We start from the raw sequence: 15,973 nt of genomic DNA on the forward strand, positions 1-15,973 counted from the left end.
CAGTATCCTCCTCTGTAAAATGAGGGGCTGGACGGGCCGTCTCCAAGTCCCCAGGTCTGAGAAACACTGCTCCTAAAGGACCTGCGGGGCAAACAGGAGGCTCAGGCTGGGATGTGGGGGGAGCTCTGAGCCTGTGCCTGGACCAGGAGGCAAAGATGGCAGCAGGCCGGTGAGGAAATGAGGGACACAGGAGAGGCCAAGGGACAGGCCTGTCGCATGGCACGGTCCCTGATCACAGCTGCAGGGGCTGCCGAGGAGAGCCTGCATCTTCTAGAGATGGGCCCATTTTTTATTTTCTTTCATTCATACTGACTTTCTTCCTGTGACCAAGAGAATATCCAAAAAATAGGAATTTTGACTAAAGAGAAAATCTTTGTATTTCACTGCTGATAAATACATGGCCTAAGCCAGAAAGTCAGCAGCACCTTGGGGTCCTGGCTCTACTGCTGCAGCCCTGGCCCTATTACTTAAGGCTCTGCGCCTTTCTCCTCCTTGGAGATCCTTCTGTTGGAGCTGGAGCTAGACTGGGGAGCTTGGCAGAGCACTGGGATGAACTGTGGATTTCCTTGTGGGTTGGGGGCCTTCTTCCTGCAGAAGGAGAAGCAGTTCTGAGCTTTGTCAACGAGAACCCACCAGAGGTTGCAGAGATCTGGATTCTAACCCGGTCCCACCCTCCCTCACCCTGGGCCTCGGTTTCCCCATTTGAGAGCTGGTGGCTGGGCAGGTGTTGCCCAGTTGACCTCTCAGGGGTTTCCTGGGTATGTTGAAAAGCACTGGCTGGCTAGGCTCGTGATGCCCCTTGAACCAAAACAAAGGCCATTCCCCACCAGGTTGTGCACTTGTTAGAACTGGACTTTAGCTCTGGGCCCGAACCCCCGTAGCAACAGAACAAACAGTCAAAGCTGAATCGTTTACCCTCCGTCCACCTACCTTTTGCGCACGGCCTTGGGCGTAGGAGCAAAACAAACTTATTTTGAACACCAAGCTCACAGCACGCCGAGCTGCCAATCATTAACCTCCTGGTCCAAGTGGCGTGGCCCGCGCCCTTCATAAGGGGCGCGCTGTGCCCAGAGAGCATCGGCCACTGCCACCTACCCAGCAAGCATCAGCCACTGCGCTACCGCCACCCGCCCAGGGAGCATCGGCCGCCGCTACTTGCTCAGAACGTCTCAGCCACTGTCTGCCGCCACCTGCCCGGAGAGCATCAGGTCCTGCCTGCCAGCCCCTCACGGAGATGCTCCTCGTGGTTCCCGCTGCGGGCGCCTGGCGGCTTCTGCTCCTGCTGGCCGTCCAGGTCGGCGTGGCGGCCGGCGCTCCCCAGCCGTGGCGCTGCGCGCCCTGCTCCGCCGAGAAGCTCGCGCTCTGCCCGCCAGTGCCTGCCTCATGCCCGGAGGTTGCCCGGCCGGCCGGCTGCGGCTGCTGCCCGACGTGCGCCCTGCAGCTGGGCGCTGCGTGCGGCGTGGCCACTGCGCGCTGCGCTCGGGGACTCAGCTGCCGTGCGCTGCCCGGGGAATCGCGTCCCCTGCACGCCCTCACCCGCGGCCAGGGCGCTTGCGTGCCAGAGCCCGACGCCTCCGCGCCCAGCACCGAGGCCACAGGTACTGCTGTTCCCCACCCCCATGTTGCCCCGCCCTGGGACAGATGAGTGGGTCTGAGGCCCAGCAGGGGCTTGTCCAAGCTTGCAAGCAGAGCCTGCAGTGGGGAAAGGAGCTGATGTCATTGCATGGTCTTGGCAGGAGGTACCCTAGGAGAGGAAGGGAGAGGCGGATTAGTGGAGAGTTGGGGAGAGAGCTCCCGTGGCCCACAGCCCAGCGATCTCTAGGGATCCCGACGGTAGGAGTGCAGAGATGTGGTGGGGCTGCCCCAGCTGTCGGGGTGCCACCCTGCAGGCCCTGCCCTCCTCCCTGCCCCAGTGGCTGGAGTATCCAGGAAAGCCTAAGATGGGAATCTCTCCCGCTGGCCTCCCCAGGAGGTGTTTGGAACGTCCTTTGTAATATACATCCTGTGGATACGGTATGTGCTTCCCAGATGTTTACAGAACATAATGTGAAAGTTTAGGCTAAAAGCTTCACTTCCATTCTTTGCCATAGAAAAACAATGTTTGATGTGTATGTTGCCCCTAAGAACTTGACAATCAGGTTCTTTCCTGAATTTAAGCTGCGATTTGTTTGTAGTGGGAAGCGGAGGAAATGCCTCTTTCTCTACTCCAGCCCCCTGTCTCCTCATCTGGGCTGATTGCACGTCCTTTGTGATTCTTAGAGGACTCAGGGCTTCCACAGCCTGACAGGAATCTGTGTGGGAGCGAGTGACCTTTCCAAGGAGGGAATGGTTTTCCTGCGCATTCTCTGCCCCTCAGAGTAAATGGAATGGAGTTGTCTCACTGACCCTCAGAGGAGATGGATTTCTGCAGGGGTTCCCTTAGAGCCACTTCTGTACGATTCTGTCCATGCACCTTTGCACTCTATCTGCAAGATGTGTGGGGACCCCCCTTCTCCTCTTGGCGGGGAGGGGATTGCAGGGAAGTCACTTAATATGTAGGAAGGCAGGGCCCCCAGCAGAGGAGAGGCTGGTGCCTTGAGTCAGGAAAGCTGCACTCTAGACCCCACTTCTGGATGAACCCTACCACTTGTTCACGGGGTATTAGTAAAATTCCCACTTTAAAGATGGAGAAGCCGAAGTTCCAAGGCTCCCCACTAGTGGGGGTTAGGCACTGAACCTTAATCCTTGACTACTTTAGGGTTTTTCCAGCCTTGGCAAATGTGTACCTTGGTTTGGAGGCAAGGAAGTGACTTCATGGGGGCCAAGTGCAGATGCTTTGGGAGGGCTCATGGGTCTGTGGCATTTCCTTTCCAGAGGCAAAGAGCCCTGCAGCCCCAGAGAATGTGTCCCCTGAGAGCACAGAGATGACAGAAGAGCAGCTCCTGGAGAATTTCCATCTGATGGCCCCTTCCAGCGAGGACCGGCCCATCCTCTGGAATGCCATTAGTACCTATGAGAGCATGAGGGCTCGCGACGTTGCCAACATCCAAAAATGGAAGGTGAGGCCCCGGAGTACGTGGTGGGAACTCTGCTGTTGGAGGCTCTAACTCGAATTGGCTATGACAAGTGGGCCTGGTCCACTCCTTCTTGGTCCTTACACCCTGGGAAAAAACACCTTTTTTCCTAAAACCTAATAGTCATTTCTCAGCTTAGCTTTGTCAAGCTGTTGACACAAGGACTTTCAGGAGACAAGCCCACTGGATGCAAAGACAATGCAAGCCCTGCTGTGTGCCTTTAGACAGGTCACTTCCTGTCGCTAGCTCATCTGTAAAATAAGGGTGCCAGAGCGCTGAGTTACATTATTCCGAAGCTTAGCACAAGGTCCCAACTACTCCCTCCACCCCCTGCTGTATCATTTGCCTCCTTTTAAAAAAATTGTGGTAAAATATACATAACATAAAATTTACTGGTTTAACCATTTTAAAGCATAGGTTTATGTGGCATTAAATACAGTCACAGTATTCTGCAACCATCACCAATATCCATTTCTGGGACTTTTTCCTGTTCCCAAACGGAAGCTCTGAACCCAATGAACATCAACTCCCCATCCTATCTTAATTCACGTCTGTTTTTAATTCTACCACTTGATGGCGACAGAGAATCAAAGTTGGAGTGATTTGTGTTCATTTGAGGGGAAAAAAAGAAAAGATATGCACACCCAGAAAAGTGGAGGATGAAACTATTTTCTTCACACTTCAAAATTTCCTCTGGAAATGATGACAAATGGAGCAAAGTTAATTCTTATTTCAAATTATCCAGATGAATGCCTTGATTCTCACTCGATTTGGTTTATGTAAAATAACCCTGCAGATTGCAAAGGAAAGTTGTTCAAAATCTAGAAAGCTCTTCTGCTAAATTCTCCATTCAAGAGAGCCCACTCTCCTTTCAACCTGAAGGCTGGTTTCAAAAATATTTGGCAGGTGGCAGGAGGAGTTGGGAAGACTTTTGCTGCGTCAGCCAGGCTCTTGCTAGGGGATGTCTCAGCGGAGGTGTGTGGAGAATGTTAAGTGAGGGAGAGAATGGTGTTCCCATCCTTTATCTTAGCACTCAAGATAGAGACTAACCACAGGTGGGAAAATGAGGCCCCGAGAGGGCACGTCACATAATACATGATCCCCAAACCTGTGGCCAGGTTCTGGGGCCACTCTTCCTCCTGTCCTCAGCCCAGAAAACACCCCTTCAATCTATGGTAATCTAGGCTGATAATTCCCTTTCTCTTGTCATTTGTCCTAATGTCAAATCATTCTCTTAGGAGCCCTGCCAGAGAGAACTCTACAAAGTGCTGGAGAGGTTAGCCAAGGCACAACAGAAAGCAGAAGAAATCTACAAATTTTATCTGCCAAACTGCAACAAGAATGGATTTTATCACAGCAGACAGGTAGGTGGCCTCACCAGCGTGCGTCCTCATGGGGATAGTGACTGCTGCCCTCCATCCCTGCAAAGCTGTGGTCTTTCATGGCAAAGAATGTCCAATCCCAAATATACATCACAACTGGTCATATTAAGCAAGATCCACCCTCTGGGAACCAGGAACGGCTAGCCCAAGATAGCCTAGTGAACAGGGCAATATTTCACAGCCAGAGCAGGAAAACCACAGTGGAGCAGGAACCCTGGGGCTAAGTGTCAGCTCTGTCACTCAGCAAGCCACAGAGGGGGAGGACTTTCACAGGCCTCCCAACACTTAGGATCTCTGTTTCCTCACGTATTAACAAGAGAGGAAGGGAACAAACTTAAGAAAGCAAGTATCTGTTTGGACATCTCTTACTTTTTTGCCCCCCATAAAGAAAAAAGAGCTCTATAATAAAACACAATAGCATTTTTGTGGCTTGCCAAATAATAAATGAGATCAAACGAACCAAGACTTGATTTTGAGGAGCACTTTAGGACTCAGTGAAGTGTAAGTTCTGTGGATTTCAGTGGGGGAAACTGAGCATTAGGCCCTGCTTTATGACAGATAAGGAATAGCGGGTCACACATGGGACATGTTCCCTCTGGGCCTGGGCTCCTTGGCCATCAGGGACATGAAGCAGACAGCTGTGCACACACCGTACCATTTAGTATGTAGGTGAAGTCATTATCACGTGTGCCACTTGGCTGCTGTCTCCATTTTACAATGAGAACCAGGAGGGTGTTGGATCTGCCTGTACCGTGGGTAGCTGCTGGCACGGCCCGTCCCCACAGCTTGACTTTGTAGCCCTTGGCTGCACTGAGACAAGCCAGCCATAGCTCCGCTTTCCCCATCAGCTCCTCACCTGCTGCTCTTGACCTTGATCCTGTCTTTGCAGTGCGAGACATCCATGGACGGAGAGGCAGGGCTCTGCTGGTGCGTCTACCCTTGGAGTGGGAAGAAGATCCCAGGGTCCCTGGAAGTCAGAGGGGACCCCAACTGCCACCAGTATTTTAATTTACAAAACTGAAAACAGATGCAGTGATGTTCCTTCAAAGGAAATATTTAAGTATATTGTGTATTTATACTCTAGAACACACACACGTTTTTATATATGTATATGTATATATAGAAACTACTTTTTATACTCCACATATTACTTGATATATAAAGCTGTTAGTTTATTTATTCACTGTAAGGTTATTTTTTTCTACACGGTAACTTGTACTGTTAATTTGTATATCATGAAATACTTCTTATCACATCGTGTATAAATATGTGTATTCCAGCTCTTCTAAAGCTCATGCTTGTGTTTTTAAAGAGCTTGGAAAAATACTGCTTAGAAAATGCAAAATCAAATATTAGGCAGTGCTTTTTCAAGCAGTTTAAAGAACAGTTAACTCGTATATTCCACGATCCACATTTGGTGTAAATTTGCAGGGAAAGTGAAAGTGTTGCTTATGTAATGGAAGCTGCCTGTGGTGATGTCGCTGTGTGTGACAGCGTGCGCTGGATGTATTGCCAAACACGTGTCTGTGATGTAAACGTATTTGGAATAAATATTCCACATGGAAATATTGTTCCTGCTGTGGACATTTATTGAAATACCTCCTCTGGGTTTCTGAAATCCCTCTGTCCTTCACCCTCACCTTCCTCTCGCAGCTTTGTGCTTCTGTGGTACCCAATGGTGTTTTAGGTCCGCAGAGCCCCTTTCCAGACTGCCCCGGGGTTCCCACTTCCCAGCGGCATCCGGACCTCCTCTGCTGGGGCCAGGCTGGGCGTCCCCATCCCACCTCTCACTTAGTCCCCTTCCTCCCCAGGGTCCTCCGCCTCTTCCTCCCAGCTTGGTTTGCCCCATCTTTTCAGCTCATAAGTAGGCCTAGGGTTTCTTCCCTTCTAAACACAAGACAGAAAACACTTCCTTGGTTTTGCAGCCTAATCTTTCCTCTCTCACCCTCCCTTCCTCTCAGCCTCCTCCTCTGTAGGGCTCCCAGCGTCCTCTGTCATTTCTGTTTCCAGGAATGAGCCCTGATCACAACTGTGTTCTCTGCTCCTCAGAGTTCTTCTTCCTTAAAACTGTGACCCGACCGGGTGCGGTGGCTCGCGCCTGTGGTCCTAGCCCTCTGGGAGGCCGAGGCAGGTGGATCGCTCGAGGTCAGGAGTTCGAGACCAGCCTGAGCGAGACCCCATCTCTACTAAAAATAGGAAGAAATTATCTGGACAACTAAAAATATATATAGAAAAAATTAGCCGGGCATGGTGGTGCATGCCTGTAGTCCCAGCTACTCGGGAGGCTGAGGCAGGAGGATCGCTTGAGCCCAGGAGTTTGAGGTTGCTGTGAGCTAGGCTGACGCCATGGCACTCACTCTAGCCCGGGCAACAAAATGAGACTCTGTCTCAAACAAAACAAAACAAAACAAACAAACAAACAAAAAAACTGTGACCCACGTGGCTTGCCCATCCCTGGCCCTCCTCACACTCGTCCACCCTCTGACTGCTCCTTCCCTCCGCCCCATGTCTCTCCCCTGCCCACACACCTCATCCATCCCCAGGGATCCTGCCTGGGCCTCTTAGCTGCCTCCAGCCCCATGGTCTCCCCGACACCCCGTGCTCTGCCCTGGGGAAAGCCTGAGACTCTCCTCACCGCCCGCCTCCCTGCAGCCTCCCAGGAGACCTGGTGTTCATGGCTGCCCCTCTCATCACACGAACCCCAGCGTCGCTGGGTGGTGGTCTCCCCTGCACTCTGGCTTTTCCCTGGAGGCTTAGGCTCCCCATCTTGAGTCACCCCCTTAACCCTCCACCTGCAGAGCTGCCAGGCTGCCATCTGCCAGGCCTCCAGGACTGATCTGTGAACTCAATGTTCAGAGTCGGCATTTCAAGTGCAGCAGGCAGCCTGATCTGGGACAGGGACAGATCCATAGCTGCAGACCAGGTACCAGGAGACGTGTGAATTTGCTCAAGCAAGGAAACCACATCTGGTACAGGAGCTGCAACTGGAGTCACCACCTGGTTAAGCTTATGATCAACCTACCGTCGTTCCCCAGGATCCAGCTGTTTTCTGTACCAGACAAAAGGCAGAGTCGAGGGGGGTGTGGTGGGAATCACCACCTTTCAAGTCCTTCATAGTGGCACTAATCTCGGCAATCCCTCTGGGAACGCAGTATTGCTTGTGATTTACTATTTTGCTGGGTGGAGGCAGTTCTAGTGGCTTCCATTTGCCCTTTCCCAGCACAGTAACCTTCACGCCAGAGGTCAGGGAACCAACATGGGGGTTGTGCCACCTGCTCAGCATGTCTACTCCAATCATGCCTGCTGGACCTGGGGAAAGGAACGCAGGAGGGGTCTGGGGATACTGGGCCCACTGTGAGGTGGACCCGAGCTAAGACTCCATTGATCACCGGACCTCCATAAGCCCCTACTCTGACTAGTGAACTACAGAGATGTTTCAGGTTTCCTAAAATCAGTGTCAGGTCAAAACCAGTGCCAGGTAGCTCATGAAGTGTCTGATTATTTCTTTTCCCCAGTGCACAGCTGCCCTGGTGAAAGGCCGTAGCTCTGGTCTCTTTGGAGAAAACTAGCAGAAACATTTAACAGTATAAATATTTGGTAGTGTATTAGGGTCCTTCTTCAGAAGCACTTGGCCTCCCCTTCATTCAAGGGGTTCTAGGTCTGTCACCTGGCTCAAGTCTGAACATTGATTGAAAGGCCATGACTCTCTTTTTATGATTCAGGATAGACTTGTTCAGTTGACCTAGAACTTTTTGCTTCTACAGATCAAATAAGAATTTAGTAGGTTTCCTATCTATTTCACGTCTAGGAATAGGAACACCATGATTAACTAGCCAATGTCACAGGTACACAGGAGTCAGACTACTGACATTGCTGTTTTGCCTCTGCTGTCCCTTATGGTAATCATGCCTATCTTACCTTTGGCGGTTGAGTGCCATTCAGCCCCTGCCACCCTGGGATCCAATTACTCCAAATGCATTTAGGTTTCTCAATTCTGTGGTTGTAATTCCCACTGTGAGGTCTGGCCTACAGAGGGGAGCATGCACAACCTCCCGAGGTTTGCCAGGGCTCCCTCTCATAAGTTAATTTCTCATGTCATCGGGAAACGTATGTCCTGTGGACCCGCCCATGGTGGGAGAGTAGGTCTTCAATGACAAATCCCCTCTAACATTTCAGTCTCCCTAAGCCTTTGAATTCCTTTCTCTACAGTAAATCAAGGCAGATCTTGCAGTTCAAGTTCATTTACTATGGGCCACCTTTTGGTCCATGTTTCTGTCACTCAACCAAACTTGGAGCTCTTTCTGACTCCCAGAGCTGCAACATCAAATGCAGAATCTCTGGTGAGTGAGCCCATATAAAAAATTTGGCCTAATCCAACTTTATATTCCTTTCACCATTATTCCACGCCCCTAATATCTATTCCCATACATATTCCCTGAATTTCTGTCTGTGTAAGTCAGAACTCAAGTAGTTCTTTTGTAGTACAGCCCTCCTCCCTTGGCTTACACACTGTGCCTCACCTTCAAGTACTGCTGGGACTTGGGTCTAGTTCTAAGTCTAGAAGCAAAGACAGGTGGGGGGTCCTGAGGAGAAGCAGCATCGTCTTGCACTGCAGCTGCCTCAGGGGCAGCCGTTGCAGTTTTCTCTGGCAACACAGCGTTAATCCCTCAGATGGGTGGAGCCACAGCCTCCACTGGCAAAGAAAACTCAGCAGAACTCAGGGCCCCAACGTCTCTGGCTTCATCAGAGTCTTCTGGCACATCCCCACTCCAAACTTTCAGGTTCCCGTTCTCTCCCGATTCTTTCCTTTTTGCAATAGGAAACAGCAAAGTGAGGCTGGGAATTCAATTTTCATTGTGCGTTAGCCACTCACAGAAAGAGACTGAGTTTGGTTTGTAGCAGTCTTGGTCCTGCAGCTACAGTAGACAAGAAACTCCTTCAGGTTATGTATGGAAGCTTTCAGGTTATTTATGTGGTGCTGGAGCCAGGAATTTGAATCCATGAATTCATCCTTTTCTTTCCCCATTGTATCCTGGGTAGTTACCAGCAACCAGCCAATGTCTTTATGATCTTTAGTTTGAAGATATCATGTACGTGGTCACCCAGATCCTTACTTCTTACAAGTGCTTGATTAGGAGCCTCCAGTGGTGATATTTTGTGCACCTCTGTTGCCACATCCTGCCAGGAACAATCGGTGTTCTCTTTATTACTGGAAATGGAGCCATTAGTGTCTGTAAATCTAATCAAATTAGATAGCCAATTCCAGAAACCACAGAACCAATTACAAAAACACATCTTTACGATTCGGTTCCTCTAGAACCATGCCTGGTACCAAAATCTGTATCAGTCGGGATTCTCCAGATAAACAGAACCAATGGAATATGTATATAGAGATTTATTTTAAGCAATTATAGAGTCTGAGAAGTCTAAACATCCAGGGCAGGTCAGTAAGCAGGAGAGCCAGGAGGGAGCCAGTGCTGTAGTTCAAGTATGAAGGCAGTTTGCTGGTAGAAAGAATTCCTTCTTGCTTAAAGGAGGTCAGTCTTCTGTTCTATCCAACATTCAAGTGATTGGATCATGCCCACCCACAGGATGGAGGACCATCTGTCTTGCTCAAAGGCCACAAATTTAAATGTTAACCTTATTTAAAAACACCGTAATAGAAACATCTGAAATAATGTTTGACCACACATTTGTCACTGTGGGTGCAGTCAAATTGACACATAAAATTAATCATGACAATCAGTTAAAAATTTACAAAATAGGTATAATTGATATGTAAGAGAGGACAGGAAATTAAGTTATATAAAATACTTAGTTGAAACCAGAGAAGGCAGAAAACGAAGAGGGAAAAACAAAAAAAATACAATGAATGGAAAACGTTTATCAACATGGCTGATTTTAACAAAATATATCAGTTATAACATTAAATGTAAATGTTCTAAATGCACCAACTGAAAGACAGAGGTTAGCAGAGTGCTGAAAAGAAAACTAAGACTAAACTATATGTTGTTTGCAAGAATCCTACCTTCAATCTAAAGACTCAGGTTAAAAGTAAAAAGATATATATATACCATGTTAACACTAATCAAAAAAGCAAGATTAACTATATTAATTACAGACAAAGCAAACTTTAGAACAAAGAAAATTATCAGCAATAACAGGGGGAATTACATAATGAAACAGGGGTCAATTATCCAAGGAGACACAACAGTTCTTAATGTGCATGTGTCTAACAACAGAACATTGAAGTACATCAGGCTAAAACAGATAGAACTGCAAGAAGTAGGTGAATCTCCTATCATGGTTGGAGACTTCAACGCCCTCTATCAGAAGTGGACAAATGGAGCAGGCAGAATATCTGTAAAGACACGTTTGAACTCAACAGCACTGTCAGTCAAGTGGATCTAATGGACATCTTTACACTACTTCATCCAACAGCAAAATACACATTCTTCTCAAGCTCACATGGAACATCCACCAAGATAGACCACATTCTGAGCCATAAAACACACTTTCACAAATTTAAAAGAATAGAAATCACGCAATATCTACTCTCAGACCACAATCAAATTAAACTTAAATGATCATATGATCTGTAAATGACAGTGATTTCCAATTGTTGAGTCTCTATTTTTTTTTGTCTTAACATACAAACTCAGTTCTTTCATACCATGGTGAACAGAAAGGGTAAGAGTGACTATCCTTGACTGGTTTACAATTTTAAAGAAACTGCTTCTAATGTTTCCCCATTTAGAATTACGCACTTGCTGGGTTCTATTTTTTAATATATATACATTACCAGACAATGAGCATTCTCTTACATTTTTACTTTATTAACAATTTTTATTGTGTTGTATTTTGTAAACTGTTTTTACTGTTTCCATTAAACATAATTTCTCTCTTTATTAATGTGATTAATTATATTAATAGCTTTTCTAATATAAAATTATTTTGCATGTCTTGAGTAAATTAAGTTGGTAATGGTATAACACCTTTTATAGGGACTGTAGGATTTGCTTTATTAACAATTTCCTTGGGATTTTTCCATTGATGAGAAAAATAGGCATGTAATTTGCCTTTTTGCCTTTGATTGATTTTGGCTTTGAGGTTATACTGGTTTTGTAGAATAACTCAAGGTATTTTATTTCTTTTTATAGCTTCTTAAAAGTTTTTCTTAAATGGGATGATCTGTTTCTCCAGCATCTGGTAGAACTTCTCAAATAATTTGGGGCTTTCTTTGTGAGAATATTTTAAATTATTCTTTTAAATATGTCATAGTTACAGAAATATTCAGGTTTTCAGTTTTTTTTTTGAAAATTATATTTTCTAAGAAATTTTACACCTTACATTTTCATATTTGACATTATATGGTTTTTCTAACATTTTCTTGTAGTCTTTTACTTTCTTCTGCTCCATCTGCTCCATTCTGCTCCATCCCCTCCCTCCACTGGCAATGTTGATAATTGCAACTTTTCTTTTGCTCTTAACAGTTTTTCCAGATGTTTGTCTATTTTGTTAGATTTTTCAAACAAACAACTCCTGGTTGTGTTGATTTTCTCTATTGCATCTTTTGCTTTTCCTCTGTCATTGCTTTTTACTCTTATTTTTATCACCTCTTCTCTTTATGTTCTTTGTATTGACTCTAACTTCTTTAGGTGATCACTTAGCTGTTCTCCACATGTTCTCTTATCTGATGTAGGTGTTTCAGGCATGTGTTTTCTTTGAACTTCACCTCTCAAGCTTGCTTTCATGACATCAGTTAGTGTTATCTAGAGAGTTTTGATTTCAAGGTAGTTTTAAATCTCTGGATAGTTTTTAATTTTGGTATTTATTTCCTCTTTAATCTGGAAATATTTTTCTGTGTGATTTTCAAATTTCCACAAATGTGGGAATTTTTTAAAAATTATTATTTTAATTAATTTTAAATTGATTCATATTGTGATCATAAATATTGTTTATATGGCATCTATTCTTTCAATTTTGGAGGATTCCTTTATAATTAACACAGGATTGATTTTTAAAATGCTCCACACATTCTTGAGAGGGAGATATGTTCTTTAACTGCTCTACATGTATTCGTTGGGTTAAGCTTGTTGGTTTTGAGGTTCCAATCTTCTAAATCCCTACTGATTTTTTTGTCTGTTTTACTATCAATAATGAAAATAGGGTAAAAATTTAAACTTCTTCATATAATTATCTTAATTTCCATTTAAAATAGTTTGAAGATATTTTATTAGGTGCACACATGTTTAGAATTGCTAAATACTCCTGGTTAATTTATCTTCCTATTATTTTGTAGTGATTTTTTTCTATCTCTAAGAAAATGTTGTTTGTCTTAAAATATAATTTTGCCTGATATTAACAATTACTGGCTTTGTTTTGCATAGTTTTTGTTTGATATGTCTGTTGTTATAAAATACATATTGATTTTTAGCAATTGAATCTATGTTTTAGTTGGCAATTTTTAACATCTATTTACATCAAGGTTTCTCCATTTTGGCACTATTGACAATTTGGATGGATAATTCTTTGGGTGGGGGGTTGTCCTGTGCATTATAGGATGGTTAGCAGCATCCCTAGCCTCCACTCAGGAGATGCCAGCAACATCCTCCAGTTATGACAATCAAAAATGCCTTCTGACATTACCAGATGTCCTCTAGGGGGCAGAATTGTCCCTGGTTGAGAATCACTAATTTTACAGTATTGACATTTAAATCTCTTTAAACCTTTTTGGTTTATTATTTCCATTTATCCTAGTTTTTCTATATTTTTCATTACTTCCTTTTTACTAGATAAGCTTTTTATTATACCCTCTAGGAGTTTAATGCTTCACGGTACTTATTCCTTTTCACTTTATATGTCTTCAACATTTCCAAGATTTTTTACCTTATTTATAGAAACTCTCCCTTCGAAGTGTTTTTAATGTGCTTTTTTTTTTTTGTGTGTGACAAACCTCCTGGATAATCAATGCCTGAGAATATTTTATGATTTCCTCACTTATAAAGACAGTTTAGCTGGGTATAAAACTTTAGTTTCTAAGTTATTCATTCAACTTCCTGCTTCCAGATTTGCTCTTTAAAAATGTGGTGTCAACTAGATACTTTTTTTTTGCTTTTATTTTTTTTTTATTTGTGATTTGTTCTTTCTCTCTTGATAGTTTGATATTTTAAGATTTCACCATAATTCACCTGGCAATGTCTTTGAAACTAACTATATCTCTTTTTACATTCTATGGGGCTTTTCAATATAATGTCTTTTTTTGAATTCTAAAAAAATTTACTCTTATTTCTTTAAATATTTCCTAGGACTTCATTCATCTGAATGTGGCATATCTGCTTCTGTCCATCATTTCTCTCTGCTGTTCTTTCATATTTTCTAATCTTTATTCTTTCTGTTTCCTTCTAAGAGAGATCTTTAATTTGTTTTTCCCCTTTATTAAATTGTCTTTTAGCTGTAGCCATTATCCATTCTATTATTTATTCTATCTATTTTGATCTTTATTTCAACTATTAGATATTTCTTACTGCTATGGTTTGAATTGTCCCCTATAAAATTCAGGTATTGAAAATTAATGGCCAATGTGATGATGATATTAAGAGGTGGGGCCCTTAAGGGATGATTAGGTCATGAAGGCTCCTCAATAATGTATATTTCAAAATAACTAGAAAAGAGGATTTTGCATGATCTCATTACAAAGAAATGATAAATGTTTGATATGCTAATTACCCTAATTTGATCATCACACAATGTATAAATGTATCAAAACATCACACTGTATCCCATAAATATGTACAATGTGTGTCAATTGAAAACAAAGAAAAAAGCCACCTTCTCAAAGAGGCCTTCGTTAGCTAGCTTCTCTAATAGAAAGAAAGGAAGAAAGAATGAAAGAAAAGGAAGCAGCAATAACACTTAACATTTCATATTTCCCTTTATTTTTTTCTCCATGGCACTTACTATCTAACGCCCAAATGCCACACTAATCTTATTTCTTGTCTTTCTCTACAAGGGCAGTGATTTTTTTGTATTTTGTTCACTGCTGTGTGCCCTCCTGGAACATAAAAAGTAGATAAATGATACTGCTTGAATGTGGGACAAGGATGGGAGTCAAGACCATTTCCAAAGTTTGGGGAGATAGCTGGACTGGGATGTCAGGGCTGTAGGAGATGCCCCTACTCCTTGGAGAGGATGCTCAGTGGGTAACGGAAATGTAGACTCATTGCTCACACAGGAGCTGGAGGCAGGGACATCAAAAAGGCAGCATATTTTTCTGAATGAAAAGAAAGAAAATAATATTCACTATAGAAATTGTTGAGATTGTAATGGAGTAGAAATAAATTAAAAACATTATCTATAATCAAATAACCAGGGTTAATATTTTGGTGTATTTCCTTTTAGTTTTATGTGTGATTGTGTGTGTACACAATATAATTACATCTGCTTTTCTTTTAGCCCACCACAAACATTTTTCCATATTAATTAACTCTTTTTCAAAAACATGTCAGTGGTGGCGTAATATTTCTTTGTAAGAATGCGTTTCAGTTTAAAATGCCCTTGTAGTTAACTCTCTGTGCACATGTCAGACGATTCCTTTAGGATTTGCTTCTGCAGTGGGATGGCTGGTTCAGGAGTTTGTTTACATCAGAAACATCCCTCTGGACAGGCTGCCTTTCCCACAGCAGAAAACCTGGAATCTCATTACAACACCCTCATCAACACTGGTGATTGTTATTTTTCCTAAAGTGTGTCAGTTTAATAGCTGAATCTCAGGAAGCCATTATCATAACATCTGCATTGCGTTGACTCCCAGAGAGTTGAGCACCCTTGCTAGTTCATTTCTCTGTGCGTGTGTGTGCGTGTGTGTGTGTGTGTGGCAGGGGACAGGGGGGTTGTTTGGGCACACATGACTTTAGGGGATGGTGGAGGAAAGCCTGAGAGGGCAGAAGTTGGCTGAGAGAGAAGGTAGAGGATAAGAAGGAGCCCAAAGAATCTAGCTGGGAGGCCAAGGGAGGGAGGTAGACAAAGTGGAGAGGTGAGAGAACCAGGGGGACGCAACCTCAAGGCATTTACTGAAGGTAGCAGGAGAGCATTTAGAAGGAAGAGTTGATCAAAGGTATTATGTTAGTCAGGGTTCTCCAGAGAAAGAGAACCATTAGCTTATATCTATCCATTTATAGTCAGTCTGTCTATCTATCTATGTAATTACCTATCCAAAAAGATTTATTATGAAAAGTTGGCTCATATAATTATGGAGGCTGAGAAGATCCACCATCCATAATTTGTAAGCTAGAGAACCAAGAAAGCTGGTTCTGAGTCCAAAGACCTCAGAATTGGGTGGTTGATGGTCTAAGCCCCAATTTGAGGGCCAGAGAGGATAAGATGGAAAGAAAGCATGGATTCCTTCTTCCCCTGCCTTTTGTTCTATTCAGACCCTCGACGGATTAGATGATGTCCAACCACGTCCCATCCAGGAGGGCAATCTACTTTATTGAGTGTACTGATTTGAATGTTGATCTCATCTGGACTCATCCTCAT

General features: G+C 44.1%; 1 protein-coding gene across 1 annotated transcript; it reads left to right on the top strand.

Moving 5' to 3' along the window:
* The first annotated feature begins 1,085 nt into the window (after positions 1–1,085).
* Positions 1,086–6,001, top strand: IGFBP1 (insulin like growth factor binding protein 1). The gene is made up of 4 exons (XM_045564974.1): positions 1,086–1,598; positions 2,854–3,038; positions 4,292–4,417; positions 5,325–6,001. The coding sequence occupies exons 1-4, from the start codon at positions 1,235–1,237 to the stop codon at positions 5,454–5,456; spliced, it is 807 nt and encodes a 268-aa protein (XP_045420930.1). The 5' UTR covers positions 1,086–1,234; the 3' UTR covers positions 5,457–6,001.
* The last annotated feature ends 9,972 nt before the right edge of the window (positions 6,002–15,973 follow it).

Source organism: Lemur catta, chromosome 11 (genome assembly GCF_020740605.2).
Source record: "Lemur catta isolate mLemCat1 chromosome 11, mLemCat1.pri, whole genome shotgun sequence".
In the NCBI taxonomy this organism is placed as follows: Eukaryota; Metazoa; Chordata; class Mammalia; order Primates; family Lemuridae; genus Lemur; species Lemur catta.